This window comes from Sesamum indicum, linkage group LG8 (assembly GCF_000512975.1).
Source record: "Sesamum indicum cultivar Zhongzhi No. 13 linkage group LG8, S_indicum_v1.0, whole genome shotgun sequence".
NCBI classification, from domain to species: Eukaryota; Viridiplantae; Streptophyta; class Magnoliopsida; order Lamiales; family Pedaliaceae; genus Sesamum; species Sesamum indicum.
The window spans coordinates 18,748,389-18,769,309 of record NC_026152.1 but is presented as its reverse complement, the minus strand read 5'-3'; the positions used below and the strand labels follow the sequence as shown (position 1 = coordinate 18,769,309).

The 20,921-nt window shown below is 36.1% G+C and overlaps 3 protein-coding genes across 3 annotated transcripts; 1 reads left to right on the top strand and 2 right to left on the bottom strand.

Annotated features, from left to right (window-relative positions):
* On the bottom strand, window positions 1,268–12,509 carry LOC105169323 (K(+) efflux antiporter 3, chloroplastic). Its single transcript, XM_011089704.2, has 19 exons — window positions 12,170–12,509; window positions 11,311–11,700; window positions 10,725–10,826; window positions 10,058–10,138; window positions 8,922–9,023; window positions 7,533–7,610; window positions 6,915–6,983; window positions 6,691–6,741; window positions 5,519–5,632; window positions 5,334–5,435; window positions 5,117–5,251; window positions 4,670–4,851; window positions 4,446–4,581; window positions 4,032–4,103; window positions 3,853–3,951; window positions 3,180–3,341; window positions 2,634–2,723; window positions 2,396–2,557; window positions 1,268–1,771 (listed from the first exon to the last, which is right to left on the bottom strand). Exons 1-19 carry the CDS (start codon window positions 12,203–12,205, stop codon window positions 1,514–1,516), a joined length of 2,421 nt encoding a protein of 806 aa, XP_011088006.1. The 5' UTR covers window positions 12,206–12,509; the 3' UTR covers window positions 1,268–1,513.
* LOC105169322 (peptide methionine sulfoxide reductase B5-like) lies at window positions 13,953–15,983 on the bottom strand. The gene is made up of 3 exons (XM_011089703.2): window positions 15,537–15,983; window positions 14,367–14,523; window positions 13,953–14,281 (listed from the first exon to the last, which is right to left on the bottom strand). The coding sequence occupies exons 1-3, from the start codon at window positions 15,860–15,862 to the stop codon at window positions 14,117–14,119; spliced, it is 648 nt and encodes a 215-aa protein (XP_011088005.1). The 5' UTR covers window positions 15,863–15,983; the 3' UTR covers window positions 13,953–14,116.
* Window positions 17,602–20,813, top strand: LOC105169321 (glutamyl-tRNA reductase 1, chloroplastic). The gene is made up of 3 exons (XM_011089702.2): window positions 17,602–18,068; window positions 18,565–18,806; window positions 19,403–20,813. The coding sequence occupies exons 1-3, from the start codon at window positions 17,762–17,764 to the stop codon at window positions 20,540–20,542; spliced, it is 1,689 nt and encodes a 562-aa protein (XP_011088004.1). The 5' UTR covers window positions 17,602–17,761; the 3' UTR covers window positions 20,543–20,813.

The window sequence follows — 20,921 nt, the reverse complement described above, 5'->3', positions numbered from 1 at the left end:
TCCCAGTAATCAGCAAACTTTTGGAGAACAGGGTTGGCTAATTTCTCAAAGATTACCTGCAAAAGTGGAGTCAGGATGATCTCCGCCATATTGATGCTCGCAACAAATGATTTGGTAAAGAGAAGTAATGGGTCTCCCTCTGTTTTCAGGCATGTCAATTATTGCTTCATGTTTCTTGACTGACCCTGTGATGGAATAAGGGAATTCAAGTCAGTCAAGGAATCTTCCTCTTCCACTGGATTCATAGATTCACACTTACATGGCCATGTTTACTGGTTGGCATGGGATAATGGCCCTCCAAATTTAATGGAAATTATTTTTGTGATTGATTAGGATATAATTAACTAACAACCTATTAATTATTCTATCATAAATTGTTTGATTATCTATTTGTATGTTTACAATTATAATATACCAGATGTGACTAAAATATGAAATTACAGTTATAATTATAGACAAGACAAAATTATATCAAATATGACCTCAAGTTTCTTCCCTCCTATTCCTTTTAAATTAATGATTAAAAATTTATATTTATTATTATAATCTATAAATACATAACTAAATATTTATATTATTATTTATACATTTTTTCCGACTTTCCAACATTTCTTCCCTTTTTTAACTTGAAATTTTAAGCAATTTTTACATGATTTTTTAAGCATTTTTTCCTTTTTTTTAAAATTTAAAAATAAAAGAATATAAGAAAACCATAAATAATAAAAAAAAAATTTAAAGAAAAAGAAAAGCCCAAACTGGAGATGGCTGTTGGTGTGAATTGAGAAGAAACAGAGTGTGCACTGGAGATGGCAATTTTTCCTTAAGCTTATAAATCTTCAATTTGTACAAGAAAAATATTGAATTTTTGTCATCTGGGTTGTGAAAAGGAGAGAGAGAGAGAGCGGCTGCAAATATGGAGAAAATGGAAGAGAGAGAAGAGAAGATGGCAAAAATGCAAGAGATGAGAGGAATTCGAGAGAAGAGAGGACAAAGAAATCCAAACACCTGGAATTTACTGTGGCACTGCCATGCCAGAAATATTGCAGGTACATACATAGAGACAAACTGATCATTCTTGATTCTACTCACTGAAATTGGAGACATAATAGGCAAAGCATACAGCTGACAAATGGGATGCGTATAAGATCGACAAGAGAAAGGATAAGGCAGCAGCATGCAGCTTGTACATTACAGTAAAATCCGAATGGTAATGGGACCATATCACTAAAATCCCAATGATAAGACCATATGGCTCGACACAATTGCATCAACCCCAAAGGAAATGTTGAAATTTTTGCATTAGCCACTCATAGTTGATGAATACACATATGTACATAGTGTGGTTAAGCAAAATGTCAAATGTAATAACACTTGAGGTCTCCACCATGTCGTATGGTTTCTCTCAGCTACAAAACTTAATGCTCCAAAGGCATTAAAGAAATATGCATCAGACAAGATACCCTCAAATGTGATTATCAATTCAATGTTATTAACAAAGGCCTTAATGAAACTCTTAAGGCTCCTCATTAGCGACACCTACTGGATCATTCACATCAACTCTATCAGTGTAGGATTGGACATTGTTTCCTGTATCTATCTCACAGTATAACACGCCTTTGGCTTCTTCATCGTCCAAATGGAGCTTATCATCACAAGATTGTTCGGTCCCTGCAGGTGACTTCAATGTGCTCCTTTCACTTGTTTGATTAACCATCTGTGACTGGTCGTTGTTTGAGAGTGTGCGTACCCCAACTAAGTCTGTAACCTTCATCTTTAGCAATAATTATGGCCTCGTTCAGTATACATGTAAGAACATACAGAAACATGAAAGATAACGAAGGAAGATCCGCAGGGCGGGGTGGGGGCAATGGGTGGCGAAAGAAATCAAAAAGAACATAAAAATTGGGGAACAAAGAGAACTCTATGAAACAAAAGGTACAAGGTATAGAAAGAATTATAAGAAGTAGAGAACTGAATAATAGGATAAGAAAATGAAAGTTACCGACAAAAGAAACAAGAAAAAAGAAATTAAGGAAAGAAAAAAGCAAAAAGTAAAATCATACTCCCATTACATTAAAACCCCTTGGATATTTCAGAATAACAGCCGTAAGCCTCCTTATATGCAATGCACATGCATCAGTAAAAAAGGAGTAGTTTTGCTTGAAAAGTTGGTCAAAAGGGATCAAAATAAGTTTTGGAAACAGCAATTTGACAGCTGAGGAAATTTGCATGGAGAACCTGACTGACACAAGGTATCACTGTAATTATTGAAAACAGATAGGGTTCTTTTTAATCACGCCAAACCTCAAGGAGCTATTGGTAAGGTAGTCATCCCTTTCTAAAATATGGTGTCTTGTCACATACATATATGATATATTCTGTACTGTGTTATTACCTGCAATGGCTTCATCACTTTCGACTCTTGTTCATCATTTCTTGCTAATGTTTCTTGAGCTTGTAATACCATCGAATCTCGTACAAGCTGACTCAGAAAGCTTACATCATCAGACATAACACCGAACCCCTTCAAGAGCTTGGATCCAAGCTGTAAACTTGTCTGCAAAAATTACAAAGTAGAGTTAAAAATCCTTGCTCACTACAACAAGTTCCTCATCGGATTGACATAATAATACCTCCGCATTTTCAAGAATTGCATCAGTTGCGCCTGCTTTCTTCAGATCCAACAGATGCATCATGTCCTGAGCACGGGCATATATGGGAATCTGCAAAGGTTAAGTTTTTATTCATGCATTAGCGCTATAAAGAACATGAACATATTAAAAGACAACCTGTTGGGTTTTGTGAAGCTTTAGTTTCAATTTCAGCCAGCAAAATATTTAGATGAATGTTCTTGATTGCTATGTGGATATTAGAAAGAAATCTCAATTATTTGGGTAAAGAACAAAAATTTTCAGCTTCTGCTTACAAATAAGTAGGCAATTAAGCATTTAACTACAAGTGTAATCCAACATGCAATGGTTAACGACAATGTAATCTTTTTCTACTGAGATTGTCTTTTGGTTTCTTTCTCAGTTCAGAACTAGTATCGGCATTCTAGGACATTCATTCTGCATTCATTTTGTTTGTATCAGTTCACATGTGTAGTTAGACAGACAGAAACTCACACCCACAAATGAGAGGGAGGGAGGGAGAGAGAGAGAGAGAGAAGAAAAGGTTACTGCAGGGAAGGCAAGACGAATTCGCTGAACAGCCTCAAGTGTTCTTGTTTTCCCTGTGTACATGACCATCACAGCTTTCGGTGAATTAATACCAGCAGACTGCAAAACTGCTGGACGGGAGCCATCACCATACAGGACAGGAAAACCAAGTTTTCTAGATGTCTGTTATGGGGATAACAAGACAAAATGTCAATCAAACTAGATTTCTTGTTCTCTTCAACACAAAGAGAAGACACATCCAACTTAGAAAAAAAAAACGATAGCATCCTAACCTATTGAAGCACCATTAAATTGAAAAGGAAAAAATTGCAAAGAGAAAGAAAAGTATCTATTATGATAGACATTGAGCAGAATAGAATGATAAGGAAAAGAAAATGGCATTAGTTGGACTAACAACAAAAAACAGGTTCTTATCCAATAAGAGATAATCTACCTGTTAATTAGTCAACCACCATGACAATCACTTCTTGTTAAGCATGAAAAAACCATTCAATTTTTCTTTCTAGTCCCAATAAAGGGAATATCGGGTGTAGATAATCTCAGGCTCAAAGGGGTCGTGCACATTTAGGACATTAAAACACTACAAGATGGATTCCAATTCAAAATTTTGGTCCCCTCAAAAATTAAAACAAGAGCATTCTTTGTGAATTCCTAACGCGTCAGCAGCACTTACCTTCACAACAGAAGGGTCAAGATCGAAAGCAACATATGGCCACCCTGCATCACCATCAATTCCAGAAGCCAATGGAGTGGACAAGAAATTTGCAAGGATCTTGTATAGGACAAGAGCTTTATCGGTCAAACTGGATGACTTAGGTTCAGCTAAATACATAGTTCATAGTTTAGCCATACCTGAGCTTTTTGCCCGAATCCAACTATAACAACAGGTTCACTGGCATCAAAGTTTACTGAACCATCAATTTTCTGTGTCACCATAATATTTCAGTCAATAAGTTAAAAAGAAATCAGTTTACTTCTGATAGGTATTACTCCGGAGGTAATGGATATAGTAATAAGAGAAAAATCAGACTCAGATATCAAGCTTTTACACTCATCAAATGCTTCACAAAGATCACTAATGAAAGAAAGAGAGTGCAACTAGTCTTTTAGTTAAATTATTCAACTAAATGCCTTAGATCAAGACCTCATGACACAACCATAATGTAGTTCTTTTGATGTAAAGCTAACTTTAAGTAGTTAACTAGACCACATTATGCCATCCTTGACTGTTACTAATAAAAAGCCAGTGCTGTTTCAGAAACTTACTCCTTCATCTTCAAACTTCTCACCAATAAAATCAGCCACCTTTCTTCCAACATCATTGAGTAAGGGGGTCAATGCCATAGACAGGACAACAACGATTATAAGAAGTTTGTTCAGTTCAAGTGGCAGCACCCCAAGCCTATATCAGGATTTTAAAATTATTTTTAACAGTATAAACTGAAATTAATGACAGAGGATATTGTACTCAAGCAACAGTCACTATTTACCTGTTTGCCAAAGAAAAGACAACGAACCCGAATTCTCCTCCCTGGGAAAGAAGCAAGCCTATCCTTATGCTCTCTTGGAGAGTCAATCCAACTCGTGGACCTATTGCTGTTATAATCAGTGTCTTAATAACAATCAAACCTGCCAAGAGCGAAAGCACATTTGGCCACTCTCGGATAAGAAGCTGCGTAAAATAAGCACACATGTAAAAGAGGTTACCAAGTTTCCAAAAGTAAGCAACCGGGTGAAAACATAAATTTGATGTGCCAGGAGGTCTTGTCCAGGGCATGACAAAATAAAATGGTTTTTGCCAAAACTTTTACCACTTGTGTCATATATGGTAAATTACTGCATCTAATTAATCGAGCATAATGGAAGGAACATGAATCAGAGAAGCCTTACAAAGCTGACAGAAAATGTGCTCACATGACGTCAGAACACATCAATACCTGCATGTCAATAGAAGTCCCTGTTGTCACAAAAAATAACCCAAGAAGTAAACCCCTAAAAGGCCTAATGTCAGCTTCAATTTGTGTGCGGAAGTTTGTTTCTGCTAGAAGAGCCCCGGCCAGAAAAGCTCCTAGCTGCAAATAAACAAAATTAGAAACCTTCAGTTTGCGAATTACAACACATTATTGATCTGTATTTTGGGAAACAATATCAAACCGTATCACTGAAGCCCAACTTCTGCGTTAGCAGTGATGTCCCTGCAACTGTAAGCAAGCAGAGGGCAACAAAAGCTTCTGAGCTCCTCGTATCTGCAACAACCTGGAACAATAACCAAATTTCATCTTGTAACACAAACAAAATACATTTGAAGCTTATTCTCTTTGAAATACAGGAGTGCACACCTCAAAAACCCGCCTTAGAAGATATTTTCCTCCAAGGGAAAGCAGACCCAATCCACCTAAAGCTTTTAAACTCTCTTTTGCAAGCATTGGCCAAATACTTTCTTCAACCAAATTCTGCAGATAATACATTGTGAAGCTGTAGTAGAAGCTTGCGAACAGCAAAAGCACCAATGAGTTGCTTCAGAAGATAATGTATTTGATAGGCAGTAATCTGAACTTAGAGGCAAAAATGACATTTACTGGAAGAAACGATCAACACTTCACCTTCAGTATAAGAATGAAATTTGCTTTTGCAATCCAGCATAAATGCACGTGTATGTGTTGTTAACTATGACAGAGATAACTTTTTCGCTGTAACCTTATATTCTGAACTAAGAAACCTAGAAGACATTTGTATTTTGGTCAAAGCTACTCAATCAAGCTTGCTTTATTCGGAAATAAAAGATGAAAAAATACAAATACTGCCACTGTAGTCAAGAAAAACATCTAGAAACCATGTTTCCCAATTTTCTCTATACATTTGCAAAAGTCAACCCATCCTAAGCATCCATAAGCTAAGTGCAAGTAAAAAGAGATACACTGTCGTTGTTGCATCTCAAATATAACGACGATATCCAACCAAACAAAGATAGTAGGTGCAGATTTGTTTAGTTTGTAACTAGTAAGAATAAATTAATACAAGAATCCTTTGAAGTTAGGAATTTCATGCTTATCTTTAATAAGATACAGTTTGGAGGAAGCACAACATTTGAGAAAATAAGATCAAGAAATAACATATAAACGACATGGTGGAATGTAACATCGCCCTGTTGAAACAGAATAGAATTACAACTCCTATCAAAATGGATGACATAGAGAAAGGACTCACACAATCTGACCATTTTAACCGACTTTGTGAAGTTTAGACATTGTTCCACATTTCTTTCCAAATTCCATAGGCAAATATACATTTATGCAAATTATGGAATCTAATGACCTGCTATGTTAAGTAACCTTGTTGTGACTAGAAGTTGTAAACACATCTCTAAGTCTATTATGAAGTACGAAATAATGCTCTAATTGTAAAACAAAGACGCCACAACCTCAAAGAATAGACTCTCTTGAAAATTGCAGTATTAAATAATTGCAGGCTTTTACTGATATAATGTACCATCTCGAGAATTTTGATGTACCTGGCTCTCCAACACCGGCAATATCACAAGAAGTGGGACAACTGCAATGTCCTGCAATTATCAAGTAGAAGGTAACTCAGAAAAAGGTTATTGGCTTTACACATGTTCCAAGGCAATCTCCATGACCAGCCCCAGCCAATTCAGGATAAACATAAACAAAAGAGGTGGGAGTAGAAGCAACATGGTAAGAAATATATGGGAGATAAACTAAAAACATAAACAACCTGCAAGAGAAGAATCCCTAGAGTTGCTGAGCCAAATCTAGTCGGAAGTTCCCCCTTTTCTGCAAGAAGCTACAGATTACATGTAAGAGTAATGCACTTAACCTTAGAAACTTGAGCGAGGTTTCTTTGGTACATGGCACACCTTAATCTTTTGATAGCGACGTTACCAAACTCATTTAACAATTCCTCTAGAAATTAAATATTTCTATAAAGCATGTCCAGAACTTCAAGTATGACATGGTGCCAAAAGATAAAAAAACAAGGGACAGTGAACTTCCGGATGATCCAGAACTACAAGAATTGTTACCTAGTGGAGATACCTTGAGTTTTAACAACAAAAGACCAGATTATTCTAAATGACAAAGGAATTCACTTAATGGTGCAATTGCCTGAACTCATTTGTAGCATAAATATGTGGTAAAAGTCACGAGGAAATTGTTTGATTTTTTCAGCTTCCCATCCAATGTTTCCAGATTGAAATTAGAAAGAGACGAAGAAGTAGAAAGAAGAAAAAATACATGACTTACTACAGAAAAATGTAGTTCCCTAACTTGAGTATAGTGCACTGCTATAAGTAACCAACAGTAGATCTTATTCAAGTAATCTGAGCTGAAATACCTGAAGTACAAAGGCCGAAGAAGACAAGGAAAGAGCAGCACCTATAACCACAGCTTCATCAATGCTTCGAATATTGACCTACAATATTCAAGACGTATCTTACCACACAGGAAAAGACAGTAACAATTAAAAGTAACACATGTACATACATGTGTGTGGGTATGTATGAGGAAAATGGAATAACCAATATTACTTCATATATATTTTAAAAAAAAAAATTCAGGCTACTGTAGCACACACCACTCATACTTAAACTGATATATTACAGAACCCCTTCAGATTTTAAAAAATTAGTAGTAGTCATCTGGTACAGTAGTAGGCTACAGTACCAGAAAGTTGTCATTTGTTTGAAAGAATTCAGACCACACATGCTGATAAAAACACTTAGAATTTCCATTTATAGCTTTCACCTTTGACAAGTTAATTTCCAGCAACTACATTTATAACAATCATTGTCTTAGAGAACATAGTTGCAGCGAAAAACATGCCACTTTCCAATTCAAAAAAGTGAACTTTTGAAGAAATTTGGTATTTTCTAACAACAATTTATCTTAGACATTTAAGAAATAGCAACATAAGTATTCATTATTTGTTCCACCTTCCAACCCGACCAAAGTAGAAATAGGGACATTATACTTATCTTCTTCAAGCACGAATAGATAACAACACAACACTTGAGGATTCAGGCATCATATTCGCATTGGAGTGTCTAAAAAGAAATTTCAGAGGAAAAAGATAGATGCTCTCCAAAATAAGCATTTCAATATGGCATGTACGAGGTACCTTTCTAGTCTTCCAATAACTTTCTCACTGAAATTAATAAATCTTCACTTAGTTTGAGCGAAAGTTTATATAATTGACAAATCTGTTGGTGAAGCTCAGACTGGACCATCAGAAATATAATTAATGGCTTCAAGGTAGCATATATCACATTAGAATGATAAAAACAAATTAAAATATTAACTTTGTAATTGGTTTAGGAAATAAGTTCAAGAAATATTCTGATTCATGGTTTAAGTCCATAGGGCACAAACAGGAATGTAACTAAATACCAACTAGCTAAAGGTCCATAGGACATAAAACAGGAATGTTTACCTTGGTGTTTGTACCACAAAATAAAAAAGACACCCACTCGACTGAAAATGATTAAACCATAGTAGATAGAATTATCAATCATGATTTATTTAACTCTTCATGTCCAGCTCATAAGATGCAAAAACTGAATATGCTCATAGATACACCCATGTTGGAACTCTGATTGAAAAGGGCAATGAGATCAAAAGCCAATTAAGCTACAAAGATCTCATTTAAGATTAAATTACCACATATCTCTTTGTGACAAGTCGTCAGCAATTTCAATAGAGGCATGTATGGAGAAAATTGTCTTACCAAGTCCGGTCTTGAGTGGAAAAGAAACTCCAATATTCTGGTTCCAATAGCCCCATTTGGTGGAAGCTCAAATGCGGTAAAAGCAAGAGTTGATAATAAAACCTTCATCAGAGAAAACCAACAGTCAGAAGATAAACAAGAGCTGGCATGCATTATAAAAAGAGTTACACTCGCATCCAATGTTACAACTAACATGGTATTTATCTTACTCATACTCTAGTCTCCACAAGATGCTTAAGTTTACATGAGATAAAAAAAGGAGAGTCAAAAAATGTGGTCTTGTGGTTTCAGCATATGAAGTGAGAATTTGTTGAGACATATCACCAATTGACCCAATACCTAGTAGCTTAAGCTTTGCAAGATTTGGGTCCAAGAATTAGTTGGGATTCTCTTCATACGAGACGTTATCCTCTTCAAGATCTTACTGGTACTGTGAAAACAATAGTTACCATATCATAGGCTGGTAAAGTCCAAAGCACTCTAAGTGAGGATAATAAAGTGCCAGATCAAGGAAGCCGAAAATCAGAGAATATAAAATTGATGGATAATGTTGATAAAATTGCACAAGGGGAAGACACCTTGTGGAATCGTGGGTTGATCAACACATCAGGACGAGTAGACAATGGCATGCTCCTCGTAAACTAACATTTGTAGAAACGAATTGGTAGAATGTAAAAGGTCCTCGGAGAGTGGATGACAGTGTGTATATTGATCAGGTGCTCACACCTCAAGGCGCAACTCAAGGTATACAGAGTAGATTGAACCAAAAATTAAGATATGAAGTCCAAGAATATAGAAACATGTGAAACCAAGATTTATCATCTTAAATGTTCCGGGGGCAACAAGTACATAAGCCTTTGCAATGTATAACTGAAAGCACAAGTTATCCAAACGTACACTAGAGCTAAACCGATATAGCCATAAAGAATACTCAGACTCTAAGGAATTCTCGCAGTTTTGGAATCCACATCCTGCGTCTCTAATTATTTTAACTAGCAAATAATAGCATTATCCCGACAAGATCAAATTTTAACCAGTAACAAAATCACATAGGTATAGGATCACATCAGTCCTGTTGGGAATGGTTTCAAATAATCACACACAACAACCAACTAAACTCATCTGTCAACATGTACCTGAGTTAGCCCCAAGCCAAAAGCAAATTTAGCAAGAGCCTTCAAGCGAGCAAGTGAGAGCTCCAAACCCATTTCAAACAGCTGCAAGGAATTATCTGTGAGGTGAAGTTAACCGACCCATAAAAATAAGGAACTTCAGAACTTGGAGACATTATAACTAATATGCCATTAAAGCTGCAGAAAGCTCACCTAAACAATGTACGTAAAATAATGCGAAGGGAATGTCACACTTGCAGGTGAAGAAATTCACAACCTAATGACGGGACTTATACCTTACGGTCTTTGGAAGTTACAGCTAACAAGCATATTTTCACCTACACTAACTTCTAAAATGCTAGAAAGGCCTTTAAGCCATAACCTAACTATTACATTATCCAACTAAACCTAAATTATCATTTATGAAAGGGCTCATGCAATCAGAAATATAAGGAAATACAGGTCCTTTTTCCTTTTCTTCCAATAAGGACATGATGAAAAGTAGATGAAAAAGAAACGTCAAGGGCAAACTATACCAGAAATCAGGTGTTCTTCAAGAAACTACTAAAATTGCAGTGGTAAAAAATAATGATGTCCTGGACTTAAACTTGTCATTATAATTCTGGATGAAATTTTGAGGTCAAGGATAATGTCAAAGGAAAGGAAAAAGGAAAAAAGTCATTGAGCTTACCAAGAAGAGAATTCCCCATTCTGATAGGACTTTTACATCTGTGAGATTTCTAATCAAGCCCAATTGATTGAGCACAACCCCAGCGAAGAAGAAACCTAGAATCTGAAACAACCACAGGAATTAGCACCCATACATTCGATAGAAAAGGAAATAACATAAACCAGAAAATAGGAGCACTCTAATAAGCAATATAGTAGAGTTTCTTGAAATCATAAACCAGATAGCTTCATTGAACATACAGCTGCAGCGAACAAGGCAACATATGTATCATGTCAATAAATCTGTAAGATGCGATGATGTTTTGGATTCAGCCAGTCCAATTTAACCGAGAAGGAGGTACAGATTGAATACGTGCTTTGGAGGATTTCAGATTTATATAAATTTGTGAAAGAATTATGTTTCTTGAAGAACGAAGTTGTTCACTCCTAATTATGAATAACAACAATTTGCAATCAATTTCATCATAAACCCAAAGAGAATATAAAATAAATGACGATATTGCCCAAAGCATGCACACAGTCCTAACCTCATAATAAACTTACAATGGTAATCCCATTAAGATTTCAAATTGGTGAAGTCAACTTACAGGGCTAGCTTTGATCATTCTGAAAGCAGGAACCACCAATACGGTCACAGCTAAGAACGTTAGAGTGTCCAAGCCCAAGTCATTAATAACATCAACAGCACTGGCAACATCAACTGATGCATATACCCTCAATCTGCGTTGTTTGGCACGTCTGGAGTTGAGAAGGTAAATTCTTTTTCCACCAAATACAGAGTTAGGTGGCAGTGCTGTTCCCTTGAAACCATCGTTTGATCGGTATAGAAGATGACAATTTATCCTGTGATGCGTGGAAAGGTATGGCAGATGAACCGCACGTCTACAAGCACACGAGAGATCAAGATAATGCCCACATGGACGCTGAGCAGAAGAAGTTGCTCTACTGGAACTAGTCCCCAAACCGATGCCATAACCCTGCATTATATATGGATTCATGAACATGTTTGGCCACATGCATGAGAAATATATGCGTGATATCTAAACAAATATCAAGAAATAATAGTATTCAAGGATGAAGACATGTCATCAAAAGAATAAAACAAGGATAAACACATGTACATAGGAATGAAACAAAAAGGATACTGCAGACAGTTAGAAGCTACAACATATTAAGCTCTTCCACTTGAAACCTCGAGAGGGAAATCTCAGTGCAATCAGGCAAAACAATCCATTCATAAAATTCTTCTCTTTTCCTTTCCCCTCTTAATGTGAAAAGATAATGAATAAAAAGAAAAGCAAAGAACACAAATAAATCAAGAGTCACTAAACTCTCAACCAAGAAACTCAAGTTAATTATCAAAACATAAACTACAAGTTATTTTCTCCTCCTTTCCCATGAATCGTTGCATCTCAACCATTAAATCAGAACATTAATAAAACTCACTCTGGGATTGTAGCAGTACGCCACAGCATCCAACATACTGACATTCACGAAAGTGGAACAGCTACTTTATCAAAAACCACTAAACAAAACATCTAAAGATAGTAACAAGAGAGATTGATGATAAAGATTCTTGGTTTTGAGATTGTGGGTCAGTGAAAATCTTCACGTCATTCAGGCTCAAAAGAAGAGGAAGAGGAGGAGCCACACATTCACGCAATTGGGAGTTTGGAGCGTTTTGTTTAACTGTCAAAATAAGTAAGTTTTATTATGATGAGTTTATAAGATAACGTGGCGGATTGGGGATTTCGTATTTTGATCTTCAACGCGGGCTTAAATTTGATCTCTGGATATGATATCCCAAACCTTTTATGGAAATTAGGGTTTATATTTGCAAGAGAATTTTATTAATTTTGTACTTTGATCTTATCTCTATAAAACAATAATTATATTTATTTAAGGGTTAATTACACTTGGATCTTTTTTTAAAATATTAAGTTATTATTTCTCCCAAAAAAAATTGAAATTACAATTACATCTTTTTCAAAAGTACTCATTTTACACATGACTCCTTCAACTAGAGCTTGGATGAAAAATACTAATGTAAGCAAAAACATTACGCAACTTTTTCAATTTTGATCCTCATTTAACAAGTATATTTTTGTAATTATCAAAAGATAAATGTAATATATATAAGGTGAACGTCATTATATATATATATATATATATTTTTATAAGTACAAATTATTACATGAAAATGTTAAAATAAGAAGTAAAATTAAAAATTTATATAATTTTTTTTTGTTAACTTAGTATTTTTTTTTAAGATAAATGTAATATATATAAGGTGAACGTCATTATATATATATATATATATATTTTTATAAGTACAAATTATTACATGAAAATGTTAAAATAAGAAGTAAAATTAAAAATTTATATAATTTTTTTTTATTAAATCAGTATTTTTTGTTCAAATCCTGACAAATGGAATCAAGTGTTAACACTAATAGTGTATTTGGTTGGGATAGAAATGGAGGAATAAGAGAAGTCATAATAAAACTGAATATATAAGATATCTCTTGTGTTTGGTTGGGAAATATATACAATTTCTCTCTAATTTTTTTCTCCTTCTAGTTGATAATATCATACATAATTGTAAAAGAAAAATAACAAAATCGTTGAAAAACTACTACATCGAAGTTAACAATTAGATAAACAATATTGTTAGTAATTAGTATTTATTTAAAATAAATGAACGATACTCATTTTGATGAATATTTTTATTAATAAAAGATATTCTTATTTTGAATTGATAAATATTTTTATTAACATTTTAAAATTTTTGATATACTGAAATTATATTAGTATAATGCTAATTTATTTAGTTTATGATACAAAGTGAATAGAAGGGTAATTTTATAAAATTATAAGAGTTACCAAATAAATAAAAGTATTTGAGATATACTCCCATTTCAATCATACAAAACAACTTAAAAGAAAAAAATATTATTCTTTCACTCCCCCTCCGCCTCACCCTTTCACTTCCCTTTTCCTGTCACTTAAAACCAAACGAACTCTAAATTCTCATAGAGGAATAAGTGCAATTCTAAAATATTTTTAATGAAAAGTATAATTTCTCTTTATCTAAATGTAATTAACTATTTACTTAATAAAATTTTAAACTAAGCCAAGAAAGTGTGGTTGGAATAATTTAGTAATAGAAATTCAATCGTCCAGAACTTTTTAATTTTTTAATAAAATAGGCAGTTAACGACATATGATAATCATACAAATTGGTAAATATTTAAAATAGCTGGATAAAGTGTCAATATTAAACTCCACAATGCAGATCAAATGGTCATTCGATACATAAAACAGAAAGGTAATATTATTTGGCAGTTTACACGACATCCTCGTCAGTTGGGACCGTAACTGTAACTGTGTTCTTCACTGCGAAGAAGCAGAATTAGCGGGAGTGAACTTGAGGGATATACTATTGACACAATGGCGTTCGTCTGTTGGTGTAGGAAACCCTTCCCCTTTAAACACATGACCGAGGTGTCCTCCACAGGCTGCGCACGTGATTTCTATCCTCCTTCCGTCGGGATCAGGCTATACAATCATTTAGTAGCAGTCTTTAAGAGGCTAATACTCTGAGATTCCCACATGTGAAAATGAATGAGGAAGGAAAACTTACTGTTCGATTTATGGCGCCGGGTAGACCCTCATAGAAAGCTGGCCAACCACAACCGGAGTTAAATTTGGTAGTGGACTTGTACAGAGGAGTTCCACATCCTGCACAAGTGTAAATACCCTCCTGAAAGAACTTGTCGTATTCCCCAGTGCCTGGATACCTGAGAGTATGCGGGCACATAACTAAAGTTTCAATTTAATTTATTGGTTCTCAGATACTTCATAGACTACAGTCTACACTATATACGACTCGCTGAAAAAAGCACAGCAGAGCATAGAATTTCACAGCCGCCATACACACGACATTTGATGCTTTTGCTTTTAAAGTTTATTACTAGCTTCTGTCAAGGTCCCTAGAATAGCAGAATTGCCGAAAGAATAACCAGTATGACGAAATTCTTGCAACTGTGGCAGCATAGTATTACATTAAGCTCAACAAGCGTCACTTCTTTAATCACTTCCGACCCAACCAGAAAAACAGAAACAGAAATGACCAATGACCAATCTGGATAAGGATATTGAGTGTTATAGCAGACAAATGTATATCAAATAATTATCAAGCACTAAATTCTGCAGCTGGCGCGCGGCGTTCTTTAGAACAGAATACCAGTTCTTGAAAATCATAACTATTGCCAGAATGGGGGAATTATTAGCAACACTCTAACCCTACCATCAAATATTCCACTTAGGTAATCTCTCAAGGGGTGCTACATCCGATCCTTTGTGTACTGTGTGCATGGCTAATTCAAAATGGACATGTGTTCGTCATCTAAGCACCTGGTGTAGCATCAAAAAGACCTTAAGAGATGCATTATTTCTCAATTTCAATCTAGAGTCTTCAAATCTACCGAAATAACCTGTTAGTTGACTGAAATTTAACTCAAAAACTCCCAGTTCTTGGGAATGCGAACACTCGGGAGCTCCAACCAGCAAAATTTCAATCCCACAATCTCAAGCTCAAAGGAACAAAGTCTAACACATAGGTGGATGCAACTTACACTAAACAAACACCTGCATAAATGACCCTACAGCAACTCCCTACAAAAATTGCAGAATCCACCAAAAGGAAAGACTCTAACACTAATAAAACTAAAAGCCCTTCAAATTTCACAATCCAATTAACCTGAGATCAAGTCAAAAAGAACACAGCAAATCTGCAAGAAATCAGACTTACTCAGTACCCTTCTGCCTTAGAATACGGAACTGCTCCGGGGAAAGAACAGCGCGCCATTCCTCCTCCGACTTCTGTACCGACCCAGGCGCAGCCATGGCTACAACCCCACTTCTGAAGCTCTTCTTTCCCTGATTAAGCGTCAACACAGAAAACCCACTCGATAAACTGCTCCTATACCTGACTGCCTTCGTCAATGAACAACGATCAACGCGGGCTGTCGCGATATGGCTGATTGGGGCAGGCAGAAATCTAGATAGAGTGGTGGGCTTGAGAATGAACGTTCTAGAAACAGCAAGAGGCGAGATTTTCAGGATTTGCGAGCCCATTTGACAATAACTAATTTTGCTTTTCGTTTATTTATCTCTTTATTCGATTTTGTATCAGCGTATGAACCATGTATCACTTCACTGAGAGCGAGCGCGAGCGTGAGCGTGAGCGTGTGGCGCTACAGTGTCCACCAAAATGGCACAAGGAGTGGGTGGCTTTGAGGGTGTGTTTGGTAGAAAGGAAATTTGCGAAAAAGTAAAATTTGGGGGAAATGGATAAATATGGTATTAGTAGTTTCTAACATGTCGTGAATAAATAAAAAAGAAAATTTTAAAGAAAATTATTATCACCAATCATGTGAACCTAATTTTTAATTACCAATCATGTAAATAGATTAATAATAAAAATATAAATAACAAATGTCATTAAAATAATTTCATTCTGTTATTAATAATTCATTTATAATTACCAACAACATGAACAGAATAAATTGAAAAATGACAATTTCATTGCTAGATAAAAACGCTCCAAATATATAATAACATTTGGTACTCATTTTTTTCCCCTCTCCATAGTCTCCATCACATTATCGCAGTTAGTGTAATTAAACATGACAATTTGCTAATTATTTTTTTAGAATGGGGATATTTGCTTATTTCTCATATCACAGGGAGGTGATCCGACTCGAAATATGCGATCTCCTTTTGGTGATCCAAATCAGCCACGTAATCTCTCTAGATCGTTAACGGGTCATGAGAATTAAAACACATACGTTAGACCAGTCGGGTTCATCCAAGACTAAGACCCTCCTTTGCTCAAGTTAGTTTGGATTGATATGAAAATATGCGATCTAAAGGTGTACGGTCAAAAGCAATTAATGCAAGTTACTTCAAATGATTTGTGTTTGGGTATTTATAGAGCTATATGTACAATGTTGACTGGCCCATGTGTCACAAATTGGGTGACTTTACCTTTTATCCAACGGTGAAGAGTCCATACTGTTATCCGAGTAGATTTGTGGGTTTTGGCACGACTTGGAGCCTCGAAAATCTGACCCATGAGCTGACCCACAGATTGCATTTAAATTATATTATCAATCTCATGAAAAATGATAAAGATGCTCTAAATATATAATTACATATGGTGCTCAATTTCACAGTCTCCATCACATCATCATAGTTAGTGTAATTAAACATTAATTATTATTAAAAAAGAGAAATAATCAATTTTCCCCAAGTTGTTGGAATCCACTCTGCGGTCCTCCCAAACAGACCGAAAATGAAGTTTGAATAATGTTCCTTTCACACTGGAACGTGAACAGAGGTTCGGTGTCGTCAAAGTCAAAACACGAGAAAAGCATGAAAGTGAAAACGATAAAATAAATGAGGAAAGAGAACACTTCCACGGTCTAACGCGGTGGCTCCGTCACCAATCGGGCGTGTGCCGGCCTAACGTCCGTCAACAAAAAATGAAAAATTCAATTCACAAAAGTCAACCCCCAATTAAATCCCATGGTCTTGTCTTCATTTCTCAATAATTTACTAATCCTTTCTTGATTTAACAAACCCAAATTTTATTTTCAAATACATTATGTGAAATATTGAGTAAAATAATAATTTGATATTTGAATATTAGAACTTCATTATGGTTTTTGAGTAAAAATAAATTTTATTACAAAAAGAAGAGTTAATTATATTAAAATAACAAAAATAAGCAAAATATATTCCTAAAAGAAACAAATATTGGTATTTAGTGGTGGCATTGCCGGGTCAAATAATTGGCACGAAATTTGAATCCGGAACCCAAAGTCGTTGGACGGAGTCGTTGAACCGTATTACCAAACCCACTTCATCCACCGTCTCTCTCTTTCCTTCCGAACCTGCTCTGGTTTTCCACCAATAAAACTCGGCCTCCAGGAGCCATCTCGCCACCAAACCACCACCTATTCTTTCACACTGATGGCGGCGGCGAGTGGCTTCGCGACCTCTCTTTCATCTACCAATTGTAGTATTCATTCAGAGGCTAAATTGAAGTACGATTGTCGCAGCAATTCCCTCCGTATTTGCGGCTCATCTAATTGTTCCGTGGCTTGTTTTCCTCCGCAGACGAGAATTTTTTGCAATAATTCGAGGTACAAGGCTGTGATTCCGGTGACCAAGTCCTTCAGATTAAACCCTAGATGTGAAGTTGCTCCGAACGCGGAGATCCCACCCAGGTCCTCGAATCTCATGGCTTTGGAGCTCCTGAAGACCTCCGCTGCTAATCGTGAGTTTCCGTTCTTCACTTGATTAATCCGAGTTTTAGTATGGGGTTTTGAGAAAGTAAATGTGTTTCTTCTGTTTCCTTTTATTTGAGGATGCGTTGCGTTGGGAGCTTTCCTCTGAAGCTACTGTTCGTTCTTTCTGTTTTTTTCTTTTTCTTTGCCCTTTTTTTTTTCTGTTTCCCCGGCTGATTTGATCTGATTTTCAAGGTGTTGGACCTTATTCTCTGATTGGAAGTTTATATTTGATAATGTGAAATTTAAATTCAGATCATGGCTTTCTGGTTTGCATTTATTTCATATATTTTTAGATTAGGAAACAAGGATGCTAGTGCTACTTGAAGGATTCAGAGCTGATTTTCTTGATTAGGATTGTGCAGACCATAGGAGACTAGATTCTTTTTCCCCCTCTACCTTGATAACTGATGGCCTACACTTTTATTCAATTTTATAATGAGACTTTTGGGAGCTGTTTTCTTACCTATTACTTTTTCCAATCAGGTTATACAAAGGAAAGTAGCAGTATTGTGGTCGTCGGGCTTAACTACCGCACAGCACCCATTGAGATACGTGAGAAGCTTTCTATTCCAGAAGCACAATGGCCTCAAGCGATTGGTGAACTATGTGCTCTAAATCATATAGAGGAAGCTGCTGTTCTTAGTACTTGCAACAGGTTGGAAATATATGTTTTGGCTCTGTCTCAACAGCGTGGCATTAAAGAAGTGACTGAATGGATGTCTAAGGTAATACCATTCACCACTTTCATGCATTATATGGTTATTTATAGTCTCTGAAGAGAGTGGAGAGAATTGCTGCATCCGTTGCACCATCCTAGCTCCATAAAGGCAAACAAATATATATGAGACAGTTATGTAGCAACAGAAGGAATTGATTTTGTAATATATACATAAGTGATTGTTTGACATGAAATATATTATTGCTTAGGCTTAATACTGATGTTCTGTCTGTAAAAGGCATGAGAAGATAAGAATGTCCAAGCCACAATGTAAATAGTCTTGATGACTGAACTTAAAGTCTTGAATTGGTTGTGCATTGGAAAATTCAACTTGTTTTCTCTGAAAGTACTGGTCTCTTCTATTCCTATACCTTTTTTACAACAAGACTTAGTGTTCTACCTTAAGACAGAGATTAGATGATACACTAATCATCCAGATTTCAATTGCCTGAAATTACTTTGATGTCTCTACTCTATTAAATGGTGTGGTGAAAACTTTCTCTGATATATTATCCTGACATTACCACAAAAAGCATGAAACATTCTATGTCTCTATGGAATAAATATATAATAGTTCCTGACATCGTACATTCTTTTCTGCAGATAAGTTCAGTTCCAGTTCCGGAGCTATGTCAGCACAGATTCTTGCTTTTTAATAAAGATGCTGCAGAACACCTCTTTGAAGTATCTTCTGGGCTTGATTCCCTTGTTTTAGGAGAGGGTCAAATTCTTTCCCAGGTAAAACAAGTTGTTAAAACTGGTCAAGGAGTCCCTGGATTTGACCGCAAAATTAGTGGGCTGTTTAAGCATGCAATCAGAGTGGGAAAACGTGTTAGAACAGAGACCAGTATCTCCACTGGGTCAGTATCAGTTAGTTCAGCTGCTGTCGAGCTTGCTATGATGAAACTTCCAGAATTTTCACATGCTTCAGCGAGAATGTTGGTTGTCGGAGCTGGCAAGATGGGAAAGCTTGTGATCAAACACTTGGCAGCAAAGGGATGCAGAAGAATGGTTGTTGTCAACAGAACAGAGGACAAAGTAGCTTCAATTCGTCAGGAGCTCAAGGGTGTTGAGATAGAATATAGGCCTCTGTCGGATGTGTTAGCATGTGCTGCAGAAGCGGATGTTGTTTTCACGTGTACTGCTTCAGAAACTCTTTTATTTTCAAAAGATCAAGTTCAGACGCTCCCCCTTGTGGGCTCTCATGTTGGAGGCCAGAGGCTATTCATTGACATTTCTGTTCCTAGGAACGTCGGAGCATGTGTATCAGATATTGAGACCGTTCAAGTTTACAATGTAGATGATTTGAAGGAAGTAGTGGCTACTAACAAGGAAGATCGACTGCAGAAAGCAATGGAAGCTCAGGCAATCATTATAGAAGAAGTGAAACAATTTGAGGCATGGAAGGACTCCCTTGAGGCTGTTCCAACCATCAAGAAGCTTAGGGCATATGCAGAAAGAATCAGGGCTTCTGAGCTGGAAAAGTGTCTGTCAAAGATGGGGGACGATATCCCAAAGAACCAAAAGAAAGCTATCTATGATCTTAGCGTAGGAATTGTGAACAAGCTCCTTCATGGTCCAATGCAGCACTTGCGCTGTGATGGCAATGATACCCGGAGTCTCAATGAAATATTGGAGAACATGCATGCACTTAACAGAATATTTAGTCTTGACACGGAGGTAGCTTTATTGGAGCAGAAAGTACGGGCAAAGGTCGAACAAAATAAAAAAGGAGTGTCTTGAGTGCACATGCTTTCTCTCTGATGCGATGTTTTATTAGTTTCTTTTTTTTTTCTGGAGGGAAACTCCCTCCATAGGCACTTGAATTCATTTGAGAGTCATCACATTCTTTGGAGTCTTGTATAACTTTGTATAGGTGCGGCCGCCCAGTCCAAGGGATGGCTTTAACGTCCCTTTTGTATTGCGTAGACTACACTCACTATAGGAGAGAAAGAAGTAACTCGAAATGTAGTTTAGCGAGATGAAATAAAAGAATCATACAAGTTTGTAGGCATTAGAGTTATTTATTCTCACAATGACTTGAACTTTTTGCTGTTGGTTTGCAGCTCGTGGGGCATATTTTTGATTGATTTGATTTGATTAAGTTTGATTCGCAGCTCGT

What these genes read in the sequence shown, in the direction of transcription:
- LOC105169323 (XM_011089704.2), bottom strand. Translation starts at nt 12,205, where the DNA reads ATGTTGGATGCTGTGGCGTACTGCTACAATCCCAGA. An exon ending in TAGGGATTCTTCTCTTGCAG is followed by an intron (nt 6,742 to 6,914) that starts GTTGTTTATGTT and finishes TGATAATTGCAG; the next exon opens with GACATTGCAGTTGTCCCACT. An exon ending in AGAAGTTTGAAGATGAAGGA is followed by an intron (nt 4,104 to 4,445) that starts GTAAGTTTCTGA and finishes ATGGTGACACAG; the next exon opens with AAAATTGATGGTTCAGTAAA.
- LOC105169322 (XM_011089703.2), bottom strand. Translation starts at nt 15,862, where the DNA reads ATGGGCTCGCAAATCCTGAAAATCTCGCCTCTTGCTGTTTCTAGAACG. An exon ending in CTAAGGCAGAAGGGTACTGA is followed by an intron (nt 14,524 to 15,536) that starts GTAAGTCTGATT and finishes GCATACTCTCAG; the next exon opens with GTATCCAGGCACTGGGGAAT. An exon ending in CCGGCGCCATAAATCGAACA is followed by an intron (nt 14,282 to 14,366) that starts GTAAGTTTTCCT and finishes ATGATTGTATAG; the next exon opens with CCTGATCCCGACGGAAGGAG.
- LOC105169321 (XM_011089702.2), top strand. Translation starts at nt 17,762, where the DNA reads ATGGCGGCGGCGAGTGGCTTCGCGACCTCTCTTTCATCTACCAATTGT. An exon ending in GAAGACCTCCGCTGCTAATC is followed by an intron (nt 18,069 to 18,564) that starts GTGAGTTTCCGT and finishes TTTTCCAATCAG; the next exon opens with GTTATACAAAGGAAAGTAGC. An exon ending in TGACTGAATGGATGTCTAAG is followed by an intron (nt 18,807 to 19,402) that starts GTAATACCATTC and finishes TCTTTTCTGCAG; the next exon opens with ATAAGTTCAGTTCCAGTTCC.